The following is a 17,201-nucleotide window of genomic DNA, read 5'->3' as shown; positions in this document are numbered from 1 at the left end:
GCACGATACACATTCCTTATTATTACTGACATGTTGTGTAAACATGGATGTAAAAAATACAAATTAACTGCAATCTATTATTTATTTCCTCACTATATCTGTATATTCAAATGAGCATTCCCAGTGACTATGATTACTGAGGGTGACAAGGTTTGAAGCTGCTTATTAAGTCTGTAATTCTGTTGCATTACGCACAGTATCCCAGTGGCATAAACACTTAACACCTCGAAATGAAAGACTGAACTAAACTCTCACAAGTGTGCAGGCTTTGAGATTAAAAAATTTAGACCTGTGAAATACTGACCCCTTGTGGCTAAAATTAATAACACTATTATAACTGGCTTGATGGCCACAAAAACAGGAGGGAGATGCATGCCAAATTCAGCAGTAATAAACAGAAACTTATTAAACTAAGTCACTAATGATCAAATAATAATTGCAGTGAGGTGTGGAAGTCAGAATCAGTGGTGGATGAGAGTGTATTGATGCAGTGATTAATGTGAGGTGCATGTTATCATCTATCATTTATTCCCTCACTACACCTTTACATCTGTATCTATCTACCAATGTAGTAGGTTCAGTATTCAGCTGACGTTCACACTCAACACCTGGAAATGACAGATTTGCTTATACTTTGACAAAAGAGTGCAGGCTGTCATATTAATCCATGAGACCTGTCAACTCCTGACCTCTTGTGGCTGAAATTAGTCTAAAATCGTATCAAATACTGATCAAAGTTGTTAAAGCATGGGAAATTGTTTCTGTCAAGTTATTGCCTTCACATAATGCAGTGTAATAAAAATCAGTTGGAATATTGTCAGTCGACCCTCCTAAAGTCCTCTTACTCTGTCAATTATCAATTGTCTATTTTTACAAAAGCTTTGCTGCTGTTGAACTAATTTCAGACTGAGAAAGGGCTGTAAGATAACACAAATATTATTTTATGATTATTAGTATAATACAAAAATAATACTTTTGTAACCATTTAACAATGTTTCATCCAAAGATGTGCTTCCTCTTCTCACACTGTCAGTGGTTTCTAACAGTTGCTTTTAAGTTCTCATCAGTTTTTATCCTGAGCAAATAAATTAGACATAGTTAGGGATGATATAAGACTAATGACAAATAGCTCCTTGGTTCAACAACAGCTGGGCACTGTAGTTTGTAACAAACATTACTCAAACAGTGAATAGTGCATTTGTTGCAGACTTTTCCAGCTGAGATTTCATTAATATTTGTTGCATTAGTGAGTATTTTCCAGAGCAGGATGTTGTATGTTGGATTTACTCAAAATAAACACAGTGTGCGTTCATGGTGAAGAGTGAACATGTGACCCAGTGAAAGGATGTGACTCACTGATGAGTATTAATAGCTGTGTTACAACAGTGGAGGTCTATGGCACATTTAAATAAGATATACTGCATTAGGTTTTAGACACACAGATAATGTTGTTAGTCGGATCAATTAATTGTTGGATTTTGTCTTTTCATGAAATGTGCTGACACTGATAATAATGTATAATATCACCAGACTCATTCTTGATAAAAGTTTAGTAAAGAAAGTCTAGAAGAATTCTTACCATTAGTGTACAGTGTATCCTGAGGATCTTATAGAAATTTAAAGATGTGAAATTGACTTTTAACAGTCAAACAGTGACAGGAGGAAAATGCTTAAAGAGGGTCTAACCCTCTGTACCCAAACCTTTTGATAATAGTCCATCTAAATATATTCTTTCTGCTGCTCACACACTAGTTTCACAAACTATCTAACACTGGTGTATAGATTCTGGAAATGTGTTTTATCTGCTAATCATTTCATATACTGGGATGCAACCAATCAATTAGACGTCTATAATATTGACACTGGGAGACTGGTATTAGTGCTGTTTAAACGGGTTTCAATGGAACAATGCAAAAAAAAAAATGCTCTTGCAGCCCTTTCCTTTGTACACAGTCTTTTACAACTTTTTAAACTTTAAAAAGTTTTGTGCATAAAGTGTAGAGGGAAAAACAAGTTGGAAGGCTTATCTTAACATTTAGATATACTAGGGTTTTCTCTCTTTATCTTGTTTTTAGAATTTGTTTTAGATTGTTTACTGAACTGTGTCAAACAAAAAAGGCAGTTTATCATTGCTCAGTAACAGAAGCAAAGGGCTTTAGGAGGGTCCACCCACCCTAACCCCAACCCTCTGGAAATGTTCCATCCAAACATGGTTCTTATTGTTTACACAATAATTTACGATCAAACACTGATTTATACAGTGTTATAGTTTCTGGAAATTAGTTTTAAGTTGTCATCAATTTAACTGATGTAAGAAATAAACTAGATATTGTAAATGATAGCATCTCAAGAATTACAGTAACAACTACGGAAAACAGATTTGAATGGAAGTATATATGTAGATGCTGCTGTTTTTTTTAAAAACACAGAAAAATTTAAGAGAAGACGAATCATTACTCAGTAACAGTAACAAGAGTAAAAGAAGCAAAGGGCTTTAGGAGGGTCCACCCACCCTAACCCTAACCCTCTGGAAATGTTTCATCCAAATATAACAAACCAACAACAACTATCTAAAACTGCTCTGTAAACTCTTACAATTGATTTGACCTTGTTTTCAGTTCATTAACTGAGATGTAAATTAAAAAAACAGACTATAGATAATGATTTTGTAAGAGTATTTCTTGTCCTGTTTCTAAATCATTATAATAACTGAAACACAGCTTTAAAATGGAACAAATGAATGGAACATTTCCTGGAGACCCTCCTAAAGCCTTTCCTTCTTTTACACTATTTAAATTTATGTTGATGAAACATTTTTTTTAAAAAGTGGAGACAGAAAAAACATCATGACACTAACATTTACTATCTACAAAAAGTTTTCTTTTGTTCGTGTTGCTTTTTAGAAGATGAGAGGGGAAGAGTTTAAAGCCTTATAATTACTTATCTATATCTTAAACTTACCATTACTTACTAATGACCTGAACACTATATCTATATCCTCAACTTAACAATATTTATCAATATCTTAGACTTATCATTACTCACTTAGGACATAAATTTAACATAATTTATCTGTAACCTAAATTTAACACTTATTTATATCCCCAAAATACCAATATTTATCAATATCCTAAACTTGTCATTACTCAGTAACAGTAACAAGAGTAAAAGAAGCAAAGGGCTTTAGGAGGGTCCACCCACCCTAACCCTAACCCTCTGGAAATGTTCCATCCAAATATAACAAACCAACAACAACTATCTAAAACTGCTCTGTAAACTCTTACAACTGATTTGACCTTGTTTTCAGTTCATTAGCTGAGATGTAATAAAAAACAGACTATAGATAATGATTTTGTAAGAGCATATCTTGTCCTGTTTCTAAGTCATTATAATAACCTAAAGACAGCTTTAAAATGGAACAAATGAATGGAACATTTCCTGGAGACCCTCCTAAAGCCTTTCCTTCTTTTACACTATTTAAATTTATGTTGATGAAACATTTTTTTTAAAAAGTGGAGACAGAAAAAACATCATGACACTAAACTTTACTATCTACAAAAAGTTTTCTTTTGTTTGTTTTACTTTTTAGAAGACGAGAGGGGAAGAGTTTAAAGCCTTATAATTACTTATCTATATCTTAAACTTACCATTACTTACTAATGACCTGAACACTATATCTATATCCTCAACTTAACAATATTTATCAATATCTTAGACTTATCATTACTCACTTAGGACATAAATTTAACATAATTTATCTGTAACCTAAATTTAACACTTATTTATATCCCCAAAATACCAATATTTATCAATATCCTAAACTTGTCATTACTCAGTAACAGTAACAAGAGTAAAAGAAGCAAAGGGCTTTAGGAGGGTCCACCCACCCTAACCCTAACCCTCTGGAAATGTTCCATCCAAATATAACAAACCAACAACAACTATCTAAAACTGCTCTATAAACTCTTACAACTGATTTGACCTTGTTTTCAGTCTGTAAACTGAGATGTAATTAAAAAGCAAACTATGGATAATGATTTTGTAAGAGCATATCTTGTCCTGTTTCTAAGTCATTATAATAACCTAAACACAGCTTTAAAATGGAACAAATGAATGGAACATTTCCTGGAGACCCTCCTAAAGCCTTTCCTTCTTTTACACTATTTAAATTTATTTTGATTAAGCTTTTTTTAAAAAGTGGAGACAGAAAAAACATCATGACACTAACCTTTACTATCTACAAAAAGTTTTCTTTTGTTTGTTTTACTTTTTAGAAGACAAGAGGGGAAGAGTTTAAAGCCTTATAATTACTTATCTATATCTTAAACTTACCATTACTTATTTATTACCTTTACTCTTATCTATATCCTCAACTTATCAATATTTATCAATAGTTTAAACTTATCATGACCTATTTACAACCCAAAAGTATCACTTTTTTTATAACCTAAATTAATTACTATCTATCAATATCTTAAACTCAGGGTTGGAAATTAACTTTTTGGAAAACCCGCCAATGTGGCTGGTGGAATCCAAAATCTAGCAATCACTGAATAGATTACCATTGTCTTTTTGGCTGCTGAGTGAAGCAAATCTAGCAGCCACTTCAATATTTTACCAGCTTGGCTGGTGGCTGCTGCTAATTTTCAACCCTGCTTTATCATGGCTCAGTTAAAACATAAACATAACATTACTCATCTATAACCTAAATATTACACTAATCTATAACTTAAATTTATTGATACTTACCAATATCTTACACTTATCATTACTGAGTTAGAACATAAGCTTAACAAAATTTATCTTAGCCTGAGTGTCAGACTGAAGCTCCCAGAACCTTCAGTCTGACATCGCCTCCATTGAAGGCGATTTACAAGGGGGAGGGAATTTGATTTTTCCTTAACCAATCAGTAGAGATCAACAACTCACCCGGAATCTGACGTCATTAGTATCCATGCCTCGGGGTTGCCGAAAACAAGCGAGCATTGCCAGTTTAAAATGTCTCCGTCGTCGTGCACGCCCAGCTGCATCGTCGTTAAATCCAGTTTAGCAGCTTCCTTAATTTGGTCCTCCATTAACGCGAGTAGTGGCGAAATACCTCGATAGCATCGTTAATGTGGTCTGTAGGATCTGTAGCGGTCGCCATTGTTGCTATCCTCACCAGTTACCCACCGGCGTACAGCTTGACATCAGCGTGGCGCTGATTGACTAATTGCTAGACCCGCCCCCACCCCCGGCGTTCATTGGTCGGTCCAGCATTTGGACGAGATAAATCGCAAATTCATTGAAGTATGCCAGACGCAATGCAAGATGCAATTTTTAACAGTAACAAGAGTAAAAGAAGCAAAGGGCTTTAGGAGGGTCCACCCACCCTACCCCTAACCCTCTGGAAATGTTCCATCCAAATATAACAAACCAACAACAACTATCTAAAACTGCTCCGTAAACTCTCACAATTGATTTGACCTTGTTTCCAGTTCATTAACTGAGATGTAAATTAAAAAAAACAGACTATAGATAATGATTTTGTAAGAGTATTTCTTGTCCTGTTTCTAAGTCATTATAATAACCTAAACACAGCTTTAAAATGGAACAAATGAATGGAACATTTCCTGGAGACCCTCCTAAAGCCTTTCCTTCTTTTACACTATTTAAATTTATTTTGATTAAGCTTTTTTAGAGAAAGAGGAGGACAAAAGAGTCATGACACTAAACTTAACTATCTCAAAAAGTTTTGGGTTATTTTTCGGAAGAGGAAAGGGGAAGAGTTCAAAGCCTTACAAGTGCTTATCTATATCCTAAACTTACAATTACTTATTTATGACTTAAATTTAGCTCTTATCTATGTTCTCAACTGATCAATTCTTATCAACATCTTAAATGTAATACTGATCTATAGCCTAAACTAATCAATACTCATAAATATCTAATCTCTATCTCTAACTTACCATTAATTATTTATAACCTAAACTTAACAAAACTTATCAAAATCTTAAACTGAACATCTTTTATCCATGAACCCTAATCTAAACTTACCTATAACTTAAATTTATCACAACTCATCATTATTCTTAATGTGGTATTACTTAACAATATCTTAAATTAATCTAAACTCATTATTATGTCTACATACCAAAGCTTTTTTTTTTTTTTTTTTTTCAAAGGAGGAAACGAAAGAGCTGTAGAGAAAGATTAAGAAACAGGTGTGTGTGGAGATGGAATTATCACTAAGTATACTACACCTGTGCCAAGATACTTACAGCTCCGTACCGTATGGGGAAGTGGTCCACCATCGCCACACAGCAGCTGTGGCCTGTGACTGTTCTGCAAGGGGAACCCAATCAGGAATAGTTACAACGGGCCGGTACTCTTGGTCAAGACTTACCTGCATAACAAAGTGCCTCGGCAGCACCTCCCTCCCTCCTTGCTGCCGACTGGAGGCGAACTGCTGGGGGCGTTGGCGAATTCTCTGCTGCTCCCTCCATCTCCTTCTCAGCCACCTGGTTGAAGGCTGTTAGAGAGATGGGCAGAGGAGGAAAAGGAAGACACAGGTTAAAAAAAAATCCATTAACATGAACTTTATTTTTGTTAAATAATCTGCTCTAAAAATGCCTGCTGGGATTTTTTCAGTGACTGATTTCCTGTATTTTCAAGAACCACTGTAGGCAACCTCCACAAAAGGCAGTGCTCTTAGTGTGAACATCTACAGCAGAGTGTTTAGCATGAACTACTTACACCCCTCCGGGCAGCCTCCTGCTCTCTACCCCGTGGCCCTGGGGTGGATGGCTGGGGGGTGGAGCTCCTCTGTGGCAAAGCAGCGTTCACCTGATGGCCGGAGGTGGACGGCTGAGGGCTGGAGCTCCTCTCTGGCTGCACCTGTAAGTAAGGGTGGGGGGGAAATCCATTATTAGATGCATCGCAATGTCGACATGGACGATCGAACATCCATTCACAAATGTCAAAAATCAAATATCCAAATTTAAGTTAATAACATGTTGTTGACTGAACCAAAAACTGAATGGTTTGGGACACACTAGCTATGCTGGAGAAAGAGACTGAAATTTGTGCCCCCTTTTCTATCAATCAATCCACACCAAATAATTGGAATCAAATCAAAATGTGAGGTACCCAAAGATCTCCACCCTTACCAGTGAGCCAGAGGTGGATGGCTGAGAGTTGCTGTTCTCCTCCCGCTTCCTCTTGTTTCCCTGTTAGTGATATGGAGAGAGGGAGAAAAGGAGGCAGTTAGCTTGGACTTTTTTCACTTAAATCCCTTTTAGACTGATGCAGTACAGTGGGATCAATCAAACCAATCATGACATTAGGAGAGCAGGTCTGATTTAACTGACTTTGTTCATACTATTGCACAAGTTACTGGTGAATCTACTTTCTCTCAGCTTGTCTGGTCTATTCTTCAGTTACATTTACCCAAATCACTTAAGGAAATTCTCTGTGCAGTATACATGTGGACGCATCTTAAGGATAAAAATCGTTCACTTGATTTTTGAGACCACAACCAAGTAAACATCAGGCTCTGCTTTTCCAAGTTTGTTTTTTGTCATTAGCTCCTTGTTAAAACCTTTGCTTGTTTAATCGTTTCTTATTTTGACAGGTAAGGGTTTCTGATATTACATTAAAACAGGCACAACAGCGCAGGTTGGCACTACACTGGACAGGTTGACACTTTCAAATACACTTTGTCTTGTGTGTGTATGATGATTGTATCTGCTATGCAGCTATGCTGCACTATGTGCCCAAAACAAATTTCCCGTTTTAGACAACAAACTTAATCTTATCTCATCTCACTTTATCGTCAAACCAGCAACCATCAGCTATTACAGCAACCCTCGTGTCCGTTTCAGATAAATCGGTGGCTTCATTTGAAAGTAAACACCAGTTTTTTCGAGCTACCATTAAACATAACAGAAACCTGACCAACATATTGTAAATAAATGTTCGTATTAAACAATGCATGTCAGCGACATCTTGGGAAAAATCCTGTGGTGCATTAAACATTTTATGTTCAAACAATTTCATCATCAAACCTCATCAAATTTCGGTAAACTTATTTGATGTTAGCTTGTTTGTCCTTGAACTACAGATGTCCACCTTCACAGTACTGTGACTGGAGACTTGATAAACGCTTCAAAACACTTTCAAAGACTTTAAAGTAACTTCTTTTACCTTTTTAGTGTCATTTCAATTATTCAACGTTAGGCCCACACTAAGATTTGCTAACTAGATAAGTGAATTCATGAACTAGAACTTCAAGCTAACATCAATATAGCTAACAAGCTAATTAACTAAATCACTCGACGCCCACAGGCTAATTTAATTCAAAACACCCTAAAAAGCTTTACAGTTGTTTAAAAGGTTTGTTTTATTACCCTCTCCATGTCGAAACTGAGGTCAGTCAGTAGTCCGTTGGGACTGTTTTTGGTCGCTGGTTTTCTTTCTTGAAACTTGCTTGGTTCAGTATCTCTCTCTGAGTTCAGGAGTGAAATGGTGACTGACAGCAGAGCCACCTGTTTATATATACAACCCATAGCAACCATAGAATCCTAACGGCCTTTCGTCATTAACGTCAGTAATTGCCTTATTTAAATAAAGCAGCCTAAGTCACTTACCTGACATGTAGCTAATAATTTAGCTTCCTAGGAGGTTTGAACATAAACAGCCCCGACAATTAAGGCTCTCTGTTCAGCAGCGGTTAAACCACCAGTACGGTCTTGCTGTCTATTAATCAGTTTTACCAAACTTTATTTACGAAATGTTGCTTCACAGTGCATCGGTGCATGCTGCTATAAAAACAAGCACAGAGATGTCATTGAATTATCTTTTCCCCGACACGCTTCTGTGTATTTTCAACATGGAGTTAAGATTTGTGACTTACTGAGGAGATTTGTGCTGTTAAAACATCTTTTTACATCCTGGTACATCATCACTACTGTGCATGTGTTGTTTTCACATCTCTTGCTCACGAATATTACAGATTGGAGATCTGAATATTTCCAGATGGCTGATCTGCAAGTGCTGATATTATATTATATTATATTATATTATACTGCCTGAAGAGAAACTTCAGCTTTATGAAAGCTGAAATTTCAAAAAGGGTTGAGACATGATGCAGTTCACATAACAATCAAAAGAGCATAATGAATCCATCGTGATTCAAAGTTGTAAAACTTTAAAACATGAAAAAAGTCAGAGTGCCTGAAAAATGGAAATAAATAAATAAATAAGAAATAAAATATTTAACAGCACCTGACCTTTGACCTTTGCTTCATTTCATGAATTGTTTCAAACATGTCGTAGAAATAATGTCAGTAAATGTAGAAGCATCATTAGACTGAACCACTGACACGACTTGGTACCAGTGAGAAGGTAGGAAACCTTACTGTTTTGTCAAGTCTACAGTTTCCAACTTAATTTTATCACTATTTCTCCTCCTCTTCCTCATTTTCCTTTTTGTCAAAGGCTTCACTTTAGAACTACAATAGTGTTTCTTTTTTTGTGCTGTTAAGTCTGTGTCCTCTCTTCGTCCTGTTTGTCTGGGGACAGACACTTCCCATCAACTGTGGAACGACTATGAGGGGCTTTCTGCATCTTTGTGACCAGTCAAACAAAGGTCCTGGTGTGTGTTCATGATAAATGTATTTTAATCCATTGGAAAACACAGTAAGTTTAGGTCCATGTTTCCCATGCTCCAGAGGACAGATAACTTGAGCACACCAGTTTGGCTTTTTCCTCCCTGTGATCAACAGGCACTGCAGAGGGCACATCCACTGCCAGCAGATGGCAGTGCAGTCTCTCACATTGCAACAAAAACCTATCTCACATTCAGCAAAGTAACAGATCTGCTGTTGTCTACTATTTAGTGTAAGTTCACACTGATGAAAGAGGAACAGAGTACCATTTAGGTACCCATCACAGTCTCCATCCATGCAGATATTTATTTGCTGACACCCCGATACAACTGAGGTAAATGAAACCAGTATTGACAATTTAGTCTCTAAAAACTCAAAAGCAGCAGCATTTCCATGACAACTCCCACAAAGGGCTGTCTTACAGTGGTTTCCCAGTGTTCTTGTGGTTCATACCTTGATCTGCAGCTGGATTCTCATTCATACATTTGGTGACAGTGGCCACATGCAGCTGTTTCATTTATCTCTCTGTTCATGATCACTGGTCTGGAACAGAAATTCTTTTTCTTCTTATTTGTTGGTGAGTCAGGTTGGATAGATTCATGTTTGAATGAATGGACAGATTTCTTTACTGATTGACTGATTCATTAATTAATTGTCATGTTTTACTTTTAACTCCTACAACAAAATGCTGGTTGACCTGACAGAAAGAAAGATAGAATTCACTCCTGATAATGACGATGAAGAGGAGCCCAGAGTTAGGAGTTCTCTGGTCATCATTTGTCCAAATGGCACAGACCCAGCAGCTCCTCACTCCTGCGGCAGCATTTTGAACATATCTGACAGAGCAGCAGCTGCTGGTGTTGAAGGAGGCCCAGCTGAAGAGGAATCAGCTGTCAGCCAGGATGCAGACAGTGGCAACCCAGCTGAGGAGACATCGGCCACTGATGGGTTATCCGATGAAGGTGCACCTGTCAAAGAGCCGACTGAAGAGGAGCTGAATTCTTCATCAGGGCTGTAAGGACTGTGTTTGGAATGATGAGGAAAATGTGATGGCAGAATACTAACATCATCTTTACAATTTAACTTTGAGTTTTTTAACTGATGTCAATTCAAAATCCACGATAATTCCCTCCCATGTGTGTCACCGTGACTGATTCATTCAATAATAACACTTAGAAGCTGAAACACTGGTTAACATAGCAACAACATGACCTTACGTGCCTGTTTGTGCATACCTTTCATTTATGTTTACTGAACTGCTATTAACCATGTATGTACAGCAATGCAGGAATGTCTAGTATCATTTTATTATCAACAAAGTTATGCACATTTGAAGGTTAAGGTCAAGCGTTTCCTTCATCCCCCCTTTTAAACCTAAAAATGTATTAAACCATCACTGTGATCACCATCAACAACAGATGAGACCCTGGGTCAGGGCTGCTGTTCTTCCAACACAAACGGAGCTGAAGGTTTCAGAGTTTCTGTCAATAGCAGACGATAAAATTAAGACAAATGTTTGCTTGAATTCTTCAGTGAAACCAAAAAAAGTTTTTTTTCCACTTAAGAAGTAACATTGTCACAAGGCACAAAACAGAAAATGTAGTTGTAGTAATAACACTACTGCCTTTAGGAAACACATTATAGGGTTATGAATCCTCTGCAGAGCTCTTGCTAACAATTATTGTCGTTATCAATTGACCTGCCCACTACAGTGCAAAACTCAAAGGTATGAATTTAAAATATCAAACAGAAAAAAGCATCAACTTCTGACTTCGTCAATGTGAGGAACATTGGAGAAGTCAGAAAAGACAGTGTTTCACATTGAACTTGAATATGACTTACTTTCATTCAATTGATTATCAGTTGTTTGTGCGAGTTGCTACAATAGTAAGGTGTTTAAAAATGATCAAATGTTTAATTTCCAAGCTGGTGGCATAACTTCCAGAGATCTACAACCAAACTTGTCTGTTTGGCTAGATGTAGTTCAGTACGGCACAAACTGCTAAAAAAAAAAAAAATTGCTCAAGCTTGGGCACTTGTGGTTTGGAAATTAAAATTTAAGGGGAAAAAAAAAAAACAAAAAACCAGGGACCAGAAACCGTCAAGCTCGTGGGGAGAGAGGCTAGGGTTGCAAAATTTCAGGAATATTTAAGATAGAAACTTCATATGGGAATTAAGGGAATAATATTAAAAATACGGGTTATCAGCTCAGACTGTATTTACTGTGTTATATGTGCACAGAAGCTAATCGTTTTACCATGTAATGAGTGGACATAATCCATTAATTTGGAAAAAAAAAAAAGTTAAAAAAAAATCCGTTGAATTTTTCAAAAGCATTGTGAATCATGTAGTAAGTTAGCTAGCTAGCAAGTGAACTAATGAGGACACTTAAAAAGTACTTAGTAAAATTCGAGCCAACAGTATGGGCATTGTGCAAACGCCAAGTGTAAAGTGAACTAATTCATTAAAGAAATGTTTTACAATGTAGAATGAGTAAAAACAGATGACTTAAAACTCCTAAATTAGCATGCCAAATAAAGCTACTTCCCATATGCTAACAGTTAGCTAGTAAAAACTAGCAGAAGGTGTTACATTATTAACTGTGAACTTTACTTTAGGTCCCTATTTGCTAGTAACCTGAAATGTCATAAAAATGATCAAAAATATATTGATTAAAAAAAAAAAAAATACAACGATAAAAGTAAAAACTGTAAAGCATGTAGTGCATTGGCTCAGACAGTGTTGGCAGAAGTGTGATAAGAGAAAGCACTGTGCATGCAGAGGGTTTTAATTTTACTGAACCCTGTGGACAGTATTAAAATCAAATCAGCATATTTTTAACCAAAACATGCCATAAGACCGAGTACATATTTTCCACAAAATAAGTTCACTATTGAAAAGTGAGGCCCTTTAAATTGAAACTGTGCAAAAATTCTTGAATTTTCAAACCTAACTTCTCTTGGACATCTTAATTTTACAAGAAACTTTCAAATAACTTGCAACCCTATCAAAGTACATCAGAGTTAATGAAAAAATACAACAATTTTATTCTGATATAAACATCACACATAGACAATTTTACTTTTATTGAACTTTATGTAAATTAATGAATTAAATTAAATTCATACATAAAGAAATGCCAAAACACTGGGAACCCTCCCCAGAAAAATATAGTAAACTAGCAAAGTCAATGCAACAATATAATTTAACACAGTGATAGAGTGCCAATAAAACGCATTCACCCCCTTCGACTTCATGTTTTATTTTTTCAACCATGAATCACAGTTGATTAACTTGTGACTTGCTCACACGGGTCAAAGAAAAGACTGTCATGTTAAAGTGAAAGCAACACAGTTCTGATCTGCCTCCACTTTCCCATCCAAGTCCTGTCAATGAGCCAGAGTGGAAACTATAACTGGCTTAGTTTGAAACTTGGTGCTATTTGGAATTTGCCTGTTTCCTATAATGTTTGAAAAAAAGCAGAATGAATCCACTGTAAATCAACGTTAAAACAACAAAACATGAAGAGGGTGAACAGAGGCACTATGTTTAAGCCTGAATAATGAGTTTGATGCTTATTAACATTAAATTCCCTTACATGAAATATGTGCTTTTAAAGTGGATGAATATTGAGTGCAAAAATAGATTTTGCATTAGAAAAAAAATAAGATTGTCATTTTGTTCTCATCCATTTTTCACACAAACACTCTTTGACCAAAACATACACACTCTTTTTTAAAGCTTTTGTTGCCCCATAAGAGGCTGAATCCTTGAAGCACATGTAGGTAGTAACTTTGTTTTGCCCTATACTGGTGCATCGGTGGCGTTCACCAGTGACCTTTCCCTCTAATCCAGTTCTATTTCTCCATCTCCAAGTAAATAAAATATGTGACAGCACCCTTGTTGACCTTTACCTCACGTAACAACTTGTTCAAAACTCAGCATATCACAGTTCTCATCTCACTCTGTACACTTATATACTGTACATCCACACACACTCACACTTCAACGCATTGTACACAAGCACATACCACGAACACATTACTAACAGTGAATGGGTAAACAGACACAAAAAGGAAGTAATACACTGACTGTAACAAACATTAAATGACTGCATGTTTTTGTTTTGTTTTTTCATAAAAAAATGGGTAAATTGGTTTTATTGCTTTGGCCTGTTCTGTGAGCAGCCTGCTCATGCTGTCCTTCTCTGGTCGGAGATGCAGAAGCATCAGAGAGCCACGAGACTGAACCACTGAGAGGACTTGGCAACAGTGAGAAGGTGGGGAAACCATACAGATGTCACAAATGTCTGTCACTTCAGTTTCCAACCATGTTTTAACACCAATCCTCCTCTTGTTTCCCTGTTTCCCCCTCCTGGTGGAGGCTTCACTTTAGAAAGTGTCTTTTTGTGTGGTGAAGTCTGTGTCCTCTTGGTCCCATTTGCCTGGGGACAGGCACTCTTCAGTGTTGAAGTCCTGAGGGTTTACCCCAATGTCCAGGACCTGGGGGTTAGTGCGAGACTCAGCGAGTCTGGAGGGACAAAGAAAAAAAGACAGTTTATTAGCAATGGCTAAGGTGAAACCTGAGTAATGACCAAAACTGTGGGTATTATTAATGACAAATCACTTCCCTTAAAAAGCGTGTGAACAACTTATGAACAATGGTGGGTAAAGTGTGTACAAAAATGGACATAAGCATGAGTTATACACACAGTGTCATCCCAATGTGTAACGAAAAGAATCATAATTTAAAAACAAAAGCCACATGTGGGCTGATGTGGCAATAAAATGATTCCCTCCATGAGGTAATCAGCCCAATATCAAACCACCCTAACATCCATACGAAATGCATATTTAAAGGTCCAGTGTGTAGAACTTAGGGAGATTTATTGGCAGAATGTTTTCTTTAGTGTGTAATCACCTGCAGGTATGAATCATCTTTTGTTACCTGAGAATGAAGCATTTATATCTACATAGGGGGTGGGTCCTCATCCATGAAGTCTACTATGTTGCACCGCCATGTTTTTACAGTAGTCCAGAACAGACAAACTAAACACTGGCTCTAGATAGGGGATAGATATTTTTGTGTCGGCCACTGCAGTTTGCAGCCCCCACGCAAGAAGCAGCATTGGGAAAACACTTTTTTTTTTTTTTATTGTGACAGTGCTCTGTTTAGCATTGTTATGGGTTTAAATCACCTGTCTGTTTATTTTGGATAGGAGAACTCTGCAGATAATGCAGCGCCAAGCAAAAACCTTATGAATGTCTGGATCTTAAGTTATCAGAATAAAAGGTGAGCACACATTAGCAGGCTTAAACCATGTCTAAGAAACACTGATCTGTAACATGAAACTGCTTTATTCTGTGTTTTTACCCATTTAAATTGCCTGGTGTAATTGTTTTGGAGAAGACCTCTTAGGATAATTGGGCTCCCACTAAAAACCTCCTGAACGTCCGGATCAGAAAAAAAGGTGAGCACACATTTGCAGGTGTTGTCACAGACAAGCTAAACAGCATAGGAGAAACACTGATTTGTAATGTGAAACTGCTTTATTCAGTGTTTTTACCAGTTTGAATCACCAGGTCAGTTTCTTTAAGAAAGGAAGAGACCTCTGTGGATAAATCAGCTCCCAGTAAAAACCTCCTGAACAAGAAGGAATTCTAACCGGGAGAAGTTTCAGCTGGTTGCAATCTGCAATCCTCACCACTAGATGCCACTAAAACTCCCTAACTTCTACACACCGGATCTTTCAAACACAAACACATTAGACCTACATGTGAACACACACCGTTTTTATTCACTGTGACATCTCTCATTCAGTGTCATGGCACTAACAGAGTGCGAAGCTGATGGATGTGAGGCGGAGACACATAAAACACTTGTGATGAAGACGTGGACATGGTGGCACACTACATCAGGTTCTGTGGCAGTGAAATCTGTCTGATGAAACTCAGGGATAAATCAAACTGTGGAGTGACAATGAGGAGTTTCCCCCCTTGATGTGTCTCTCATTAACTCATACAAATCTTGTTAATGGTATATGGCCTTAAAAGAAAATATGAAACTACATGAGTCTTAATCAGTGTGGTTGAACACTGATATCTGGACAGATGAGCAGGCTTGAATAGTGGGTTGACTAGGGGACAATGAGGTGGAAGTCACATTGTTACCTGAGTAGGATTCAAAGCTATCCAAACTGCGGCTGGGGGTGCAAAGGAAACATCACAAGTCAGGCAACGAATAAACTGTGAACTATTCTGAACAGCCTCATAATAAGTGGGTGGGTACATTTACGTGGCCACAGTTTGACTTTAGGTCCACATTTTTATGCTTTAACATAAGGCCGTAACATTAGGGTTAACCATAATTAGAAAACAGGCCCATTTAGCCTCAGTCTCTGCAAGACAGAAAACATATGTACATCTAACTGGTCTTTTTCTCACCCTGATCAAGAGGCTTTTATTTCTACAACAGTGACCAACACTCTGCAGCCACCAGATGGCAGCACAGTATCTCAAATAGCGATAAAGGTAATCTCAACATACAAATTTATCTGAACAAAAGCAACAAAACTGCTCATCTAAGAGAATTTAAGTGCCACTCATCAGATAAATACGGGGATTAAAGTTAAGAACAGCCACGTTGAATCTCAGAATTAAAACCTTGGTGTTTGCAGTAAGGGAGCAGATGTTTTTTTCTTTTGATTCCCACAACTTGCTGATGCTTACATGATCTGTATTTAACTGGCAGGGAGAGGAGGCACCTGGTGCCTGTGATGTTTACATAAGAAGTACTTTGATCAAATGTATGAGTATATAATCTGTCACCAGTAAGGCGTTAACATTTTTTTAAAATCTCTCCTGGTCCTTAAAGTAGTTTTTGATGCTGCATGTGCTTCTCAGGCTTAATATACGTGACACCCTCTCTGACTGACAATCGCTGCCATTTATAGTCTTAATTTATCTGAAATAATATTGTGGAAGAGCTTACTTAAGGTAAGGCACATTTATGTTACACAACTAATCCGGATCTTACTTCAATCCCCATGCAAAACTCCATGTGCCAAGCAACAACTTTCAGTTACCAGGTAGTCATCATTCTGCAACAATCTGATTCACAGAATCATGAATTGTCCTTCAATTGCTCTTTCGCTCTTACCCCAACATCATCCAGGACAATCAGCTTCTCCTGATGGACAAAGACATCAACCTGGCCCTTGGCCCCCCTGAATTCCCTTCGATTAAAGAAAATCTACATGTGGAAGCATCTGTGCTCATGCTGGGAGCATCCTCATTAATCACTGAGTGGGAGATTAACAGCGTTGGGGTGTAATTACAGTGTGTGCAGACAAATAATCATCTGATAACGGGGCTAAAATGGCCTCTTAGCGCTTGATTACAGAGACTGTGGAGCCCATTCTCCCTTTCACTAAATGAAAGCGGGAGAATAAGAAGCCCACTGTCCAATTAGCAGAGCGAATGAAAGGCAGGGCCAAAGGAAATAAATACACTAATAAAGTGTTGAATGACTCTTTATGGCGTTCTGAAACAAATG

The 17,201-nt window shown here is 37.2% G+C and overlaps 1 protein-coding gene across 2 annotated transcripts in view; it reads right to left on the bottom strand.

Annotated features, from left to right (window-relative positions):
• Positions 1-12,670: 12,670 nt before the first annotated feature.
• Positions 12,671-17,201, bottom strand: part of ldlrap1b (low density lipoprotein receptor adaptor protein 1b) — a 44,908-nt gene continuing 40,377 nt past the window's right edge. For both annotated transcript variants that reach the window (XM_049595311.1, XM_049595310.1), the window contains exon 9: positions 12,671-14,177. In XM_049595311.1, the coding sequence (XP_049451268.1) occupies positions 14,039-14,177 (139 nt within the window). In that variant the 3' untranslated portion in view covers positions 12,671-14,038. The remainder of the gene's footprint in view (positions 14,178-17,201) is intronic.

The sequence above is a fragment of the Epinephelus fuscoguttatus genome, linkage group LG14 (assembly GCF_011397635.1).
Source record: "Epinephelus fuscoguttatus linkage group LG14, E.fuscoguttatus.final_Chr_v1".
Taxonomy (NCBI): Eukaryota; Metazoa; Chordata; class Actinopteri; order Perciformes; family Serranidae; genus Epinephelus; species Epinephelus fuscoguttatus.
The sequence above is the reverse complement of the archived record's forward strand: the minus strand, read 5'-3'. Positions and strand labels throughout refer to the sequence as shown.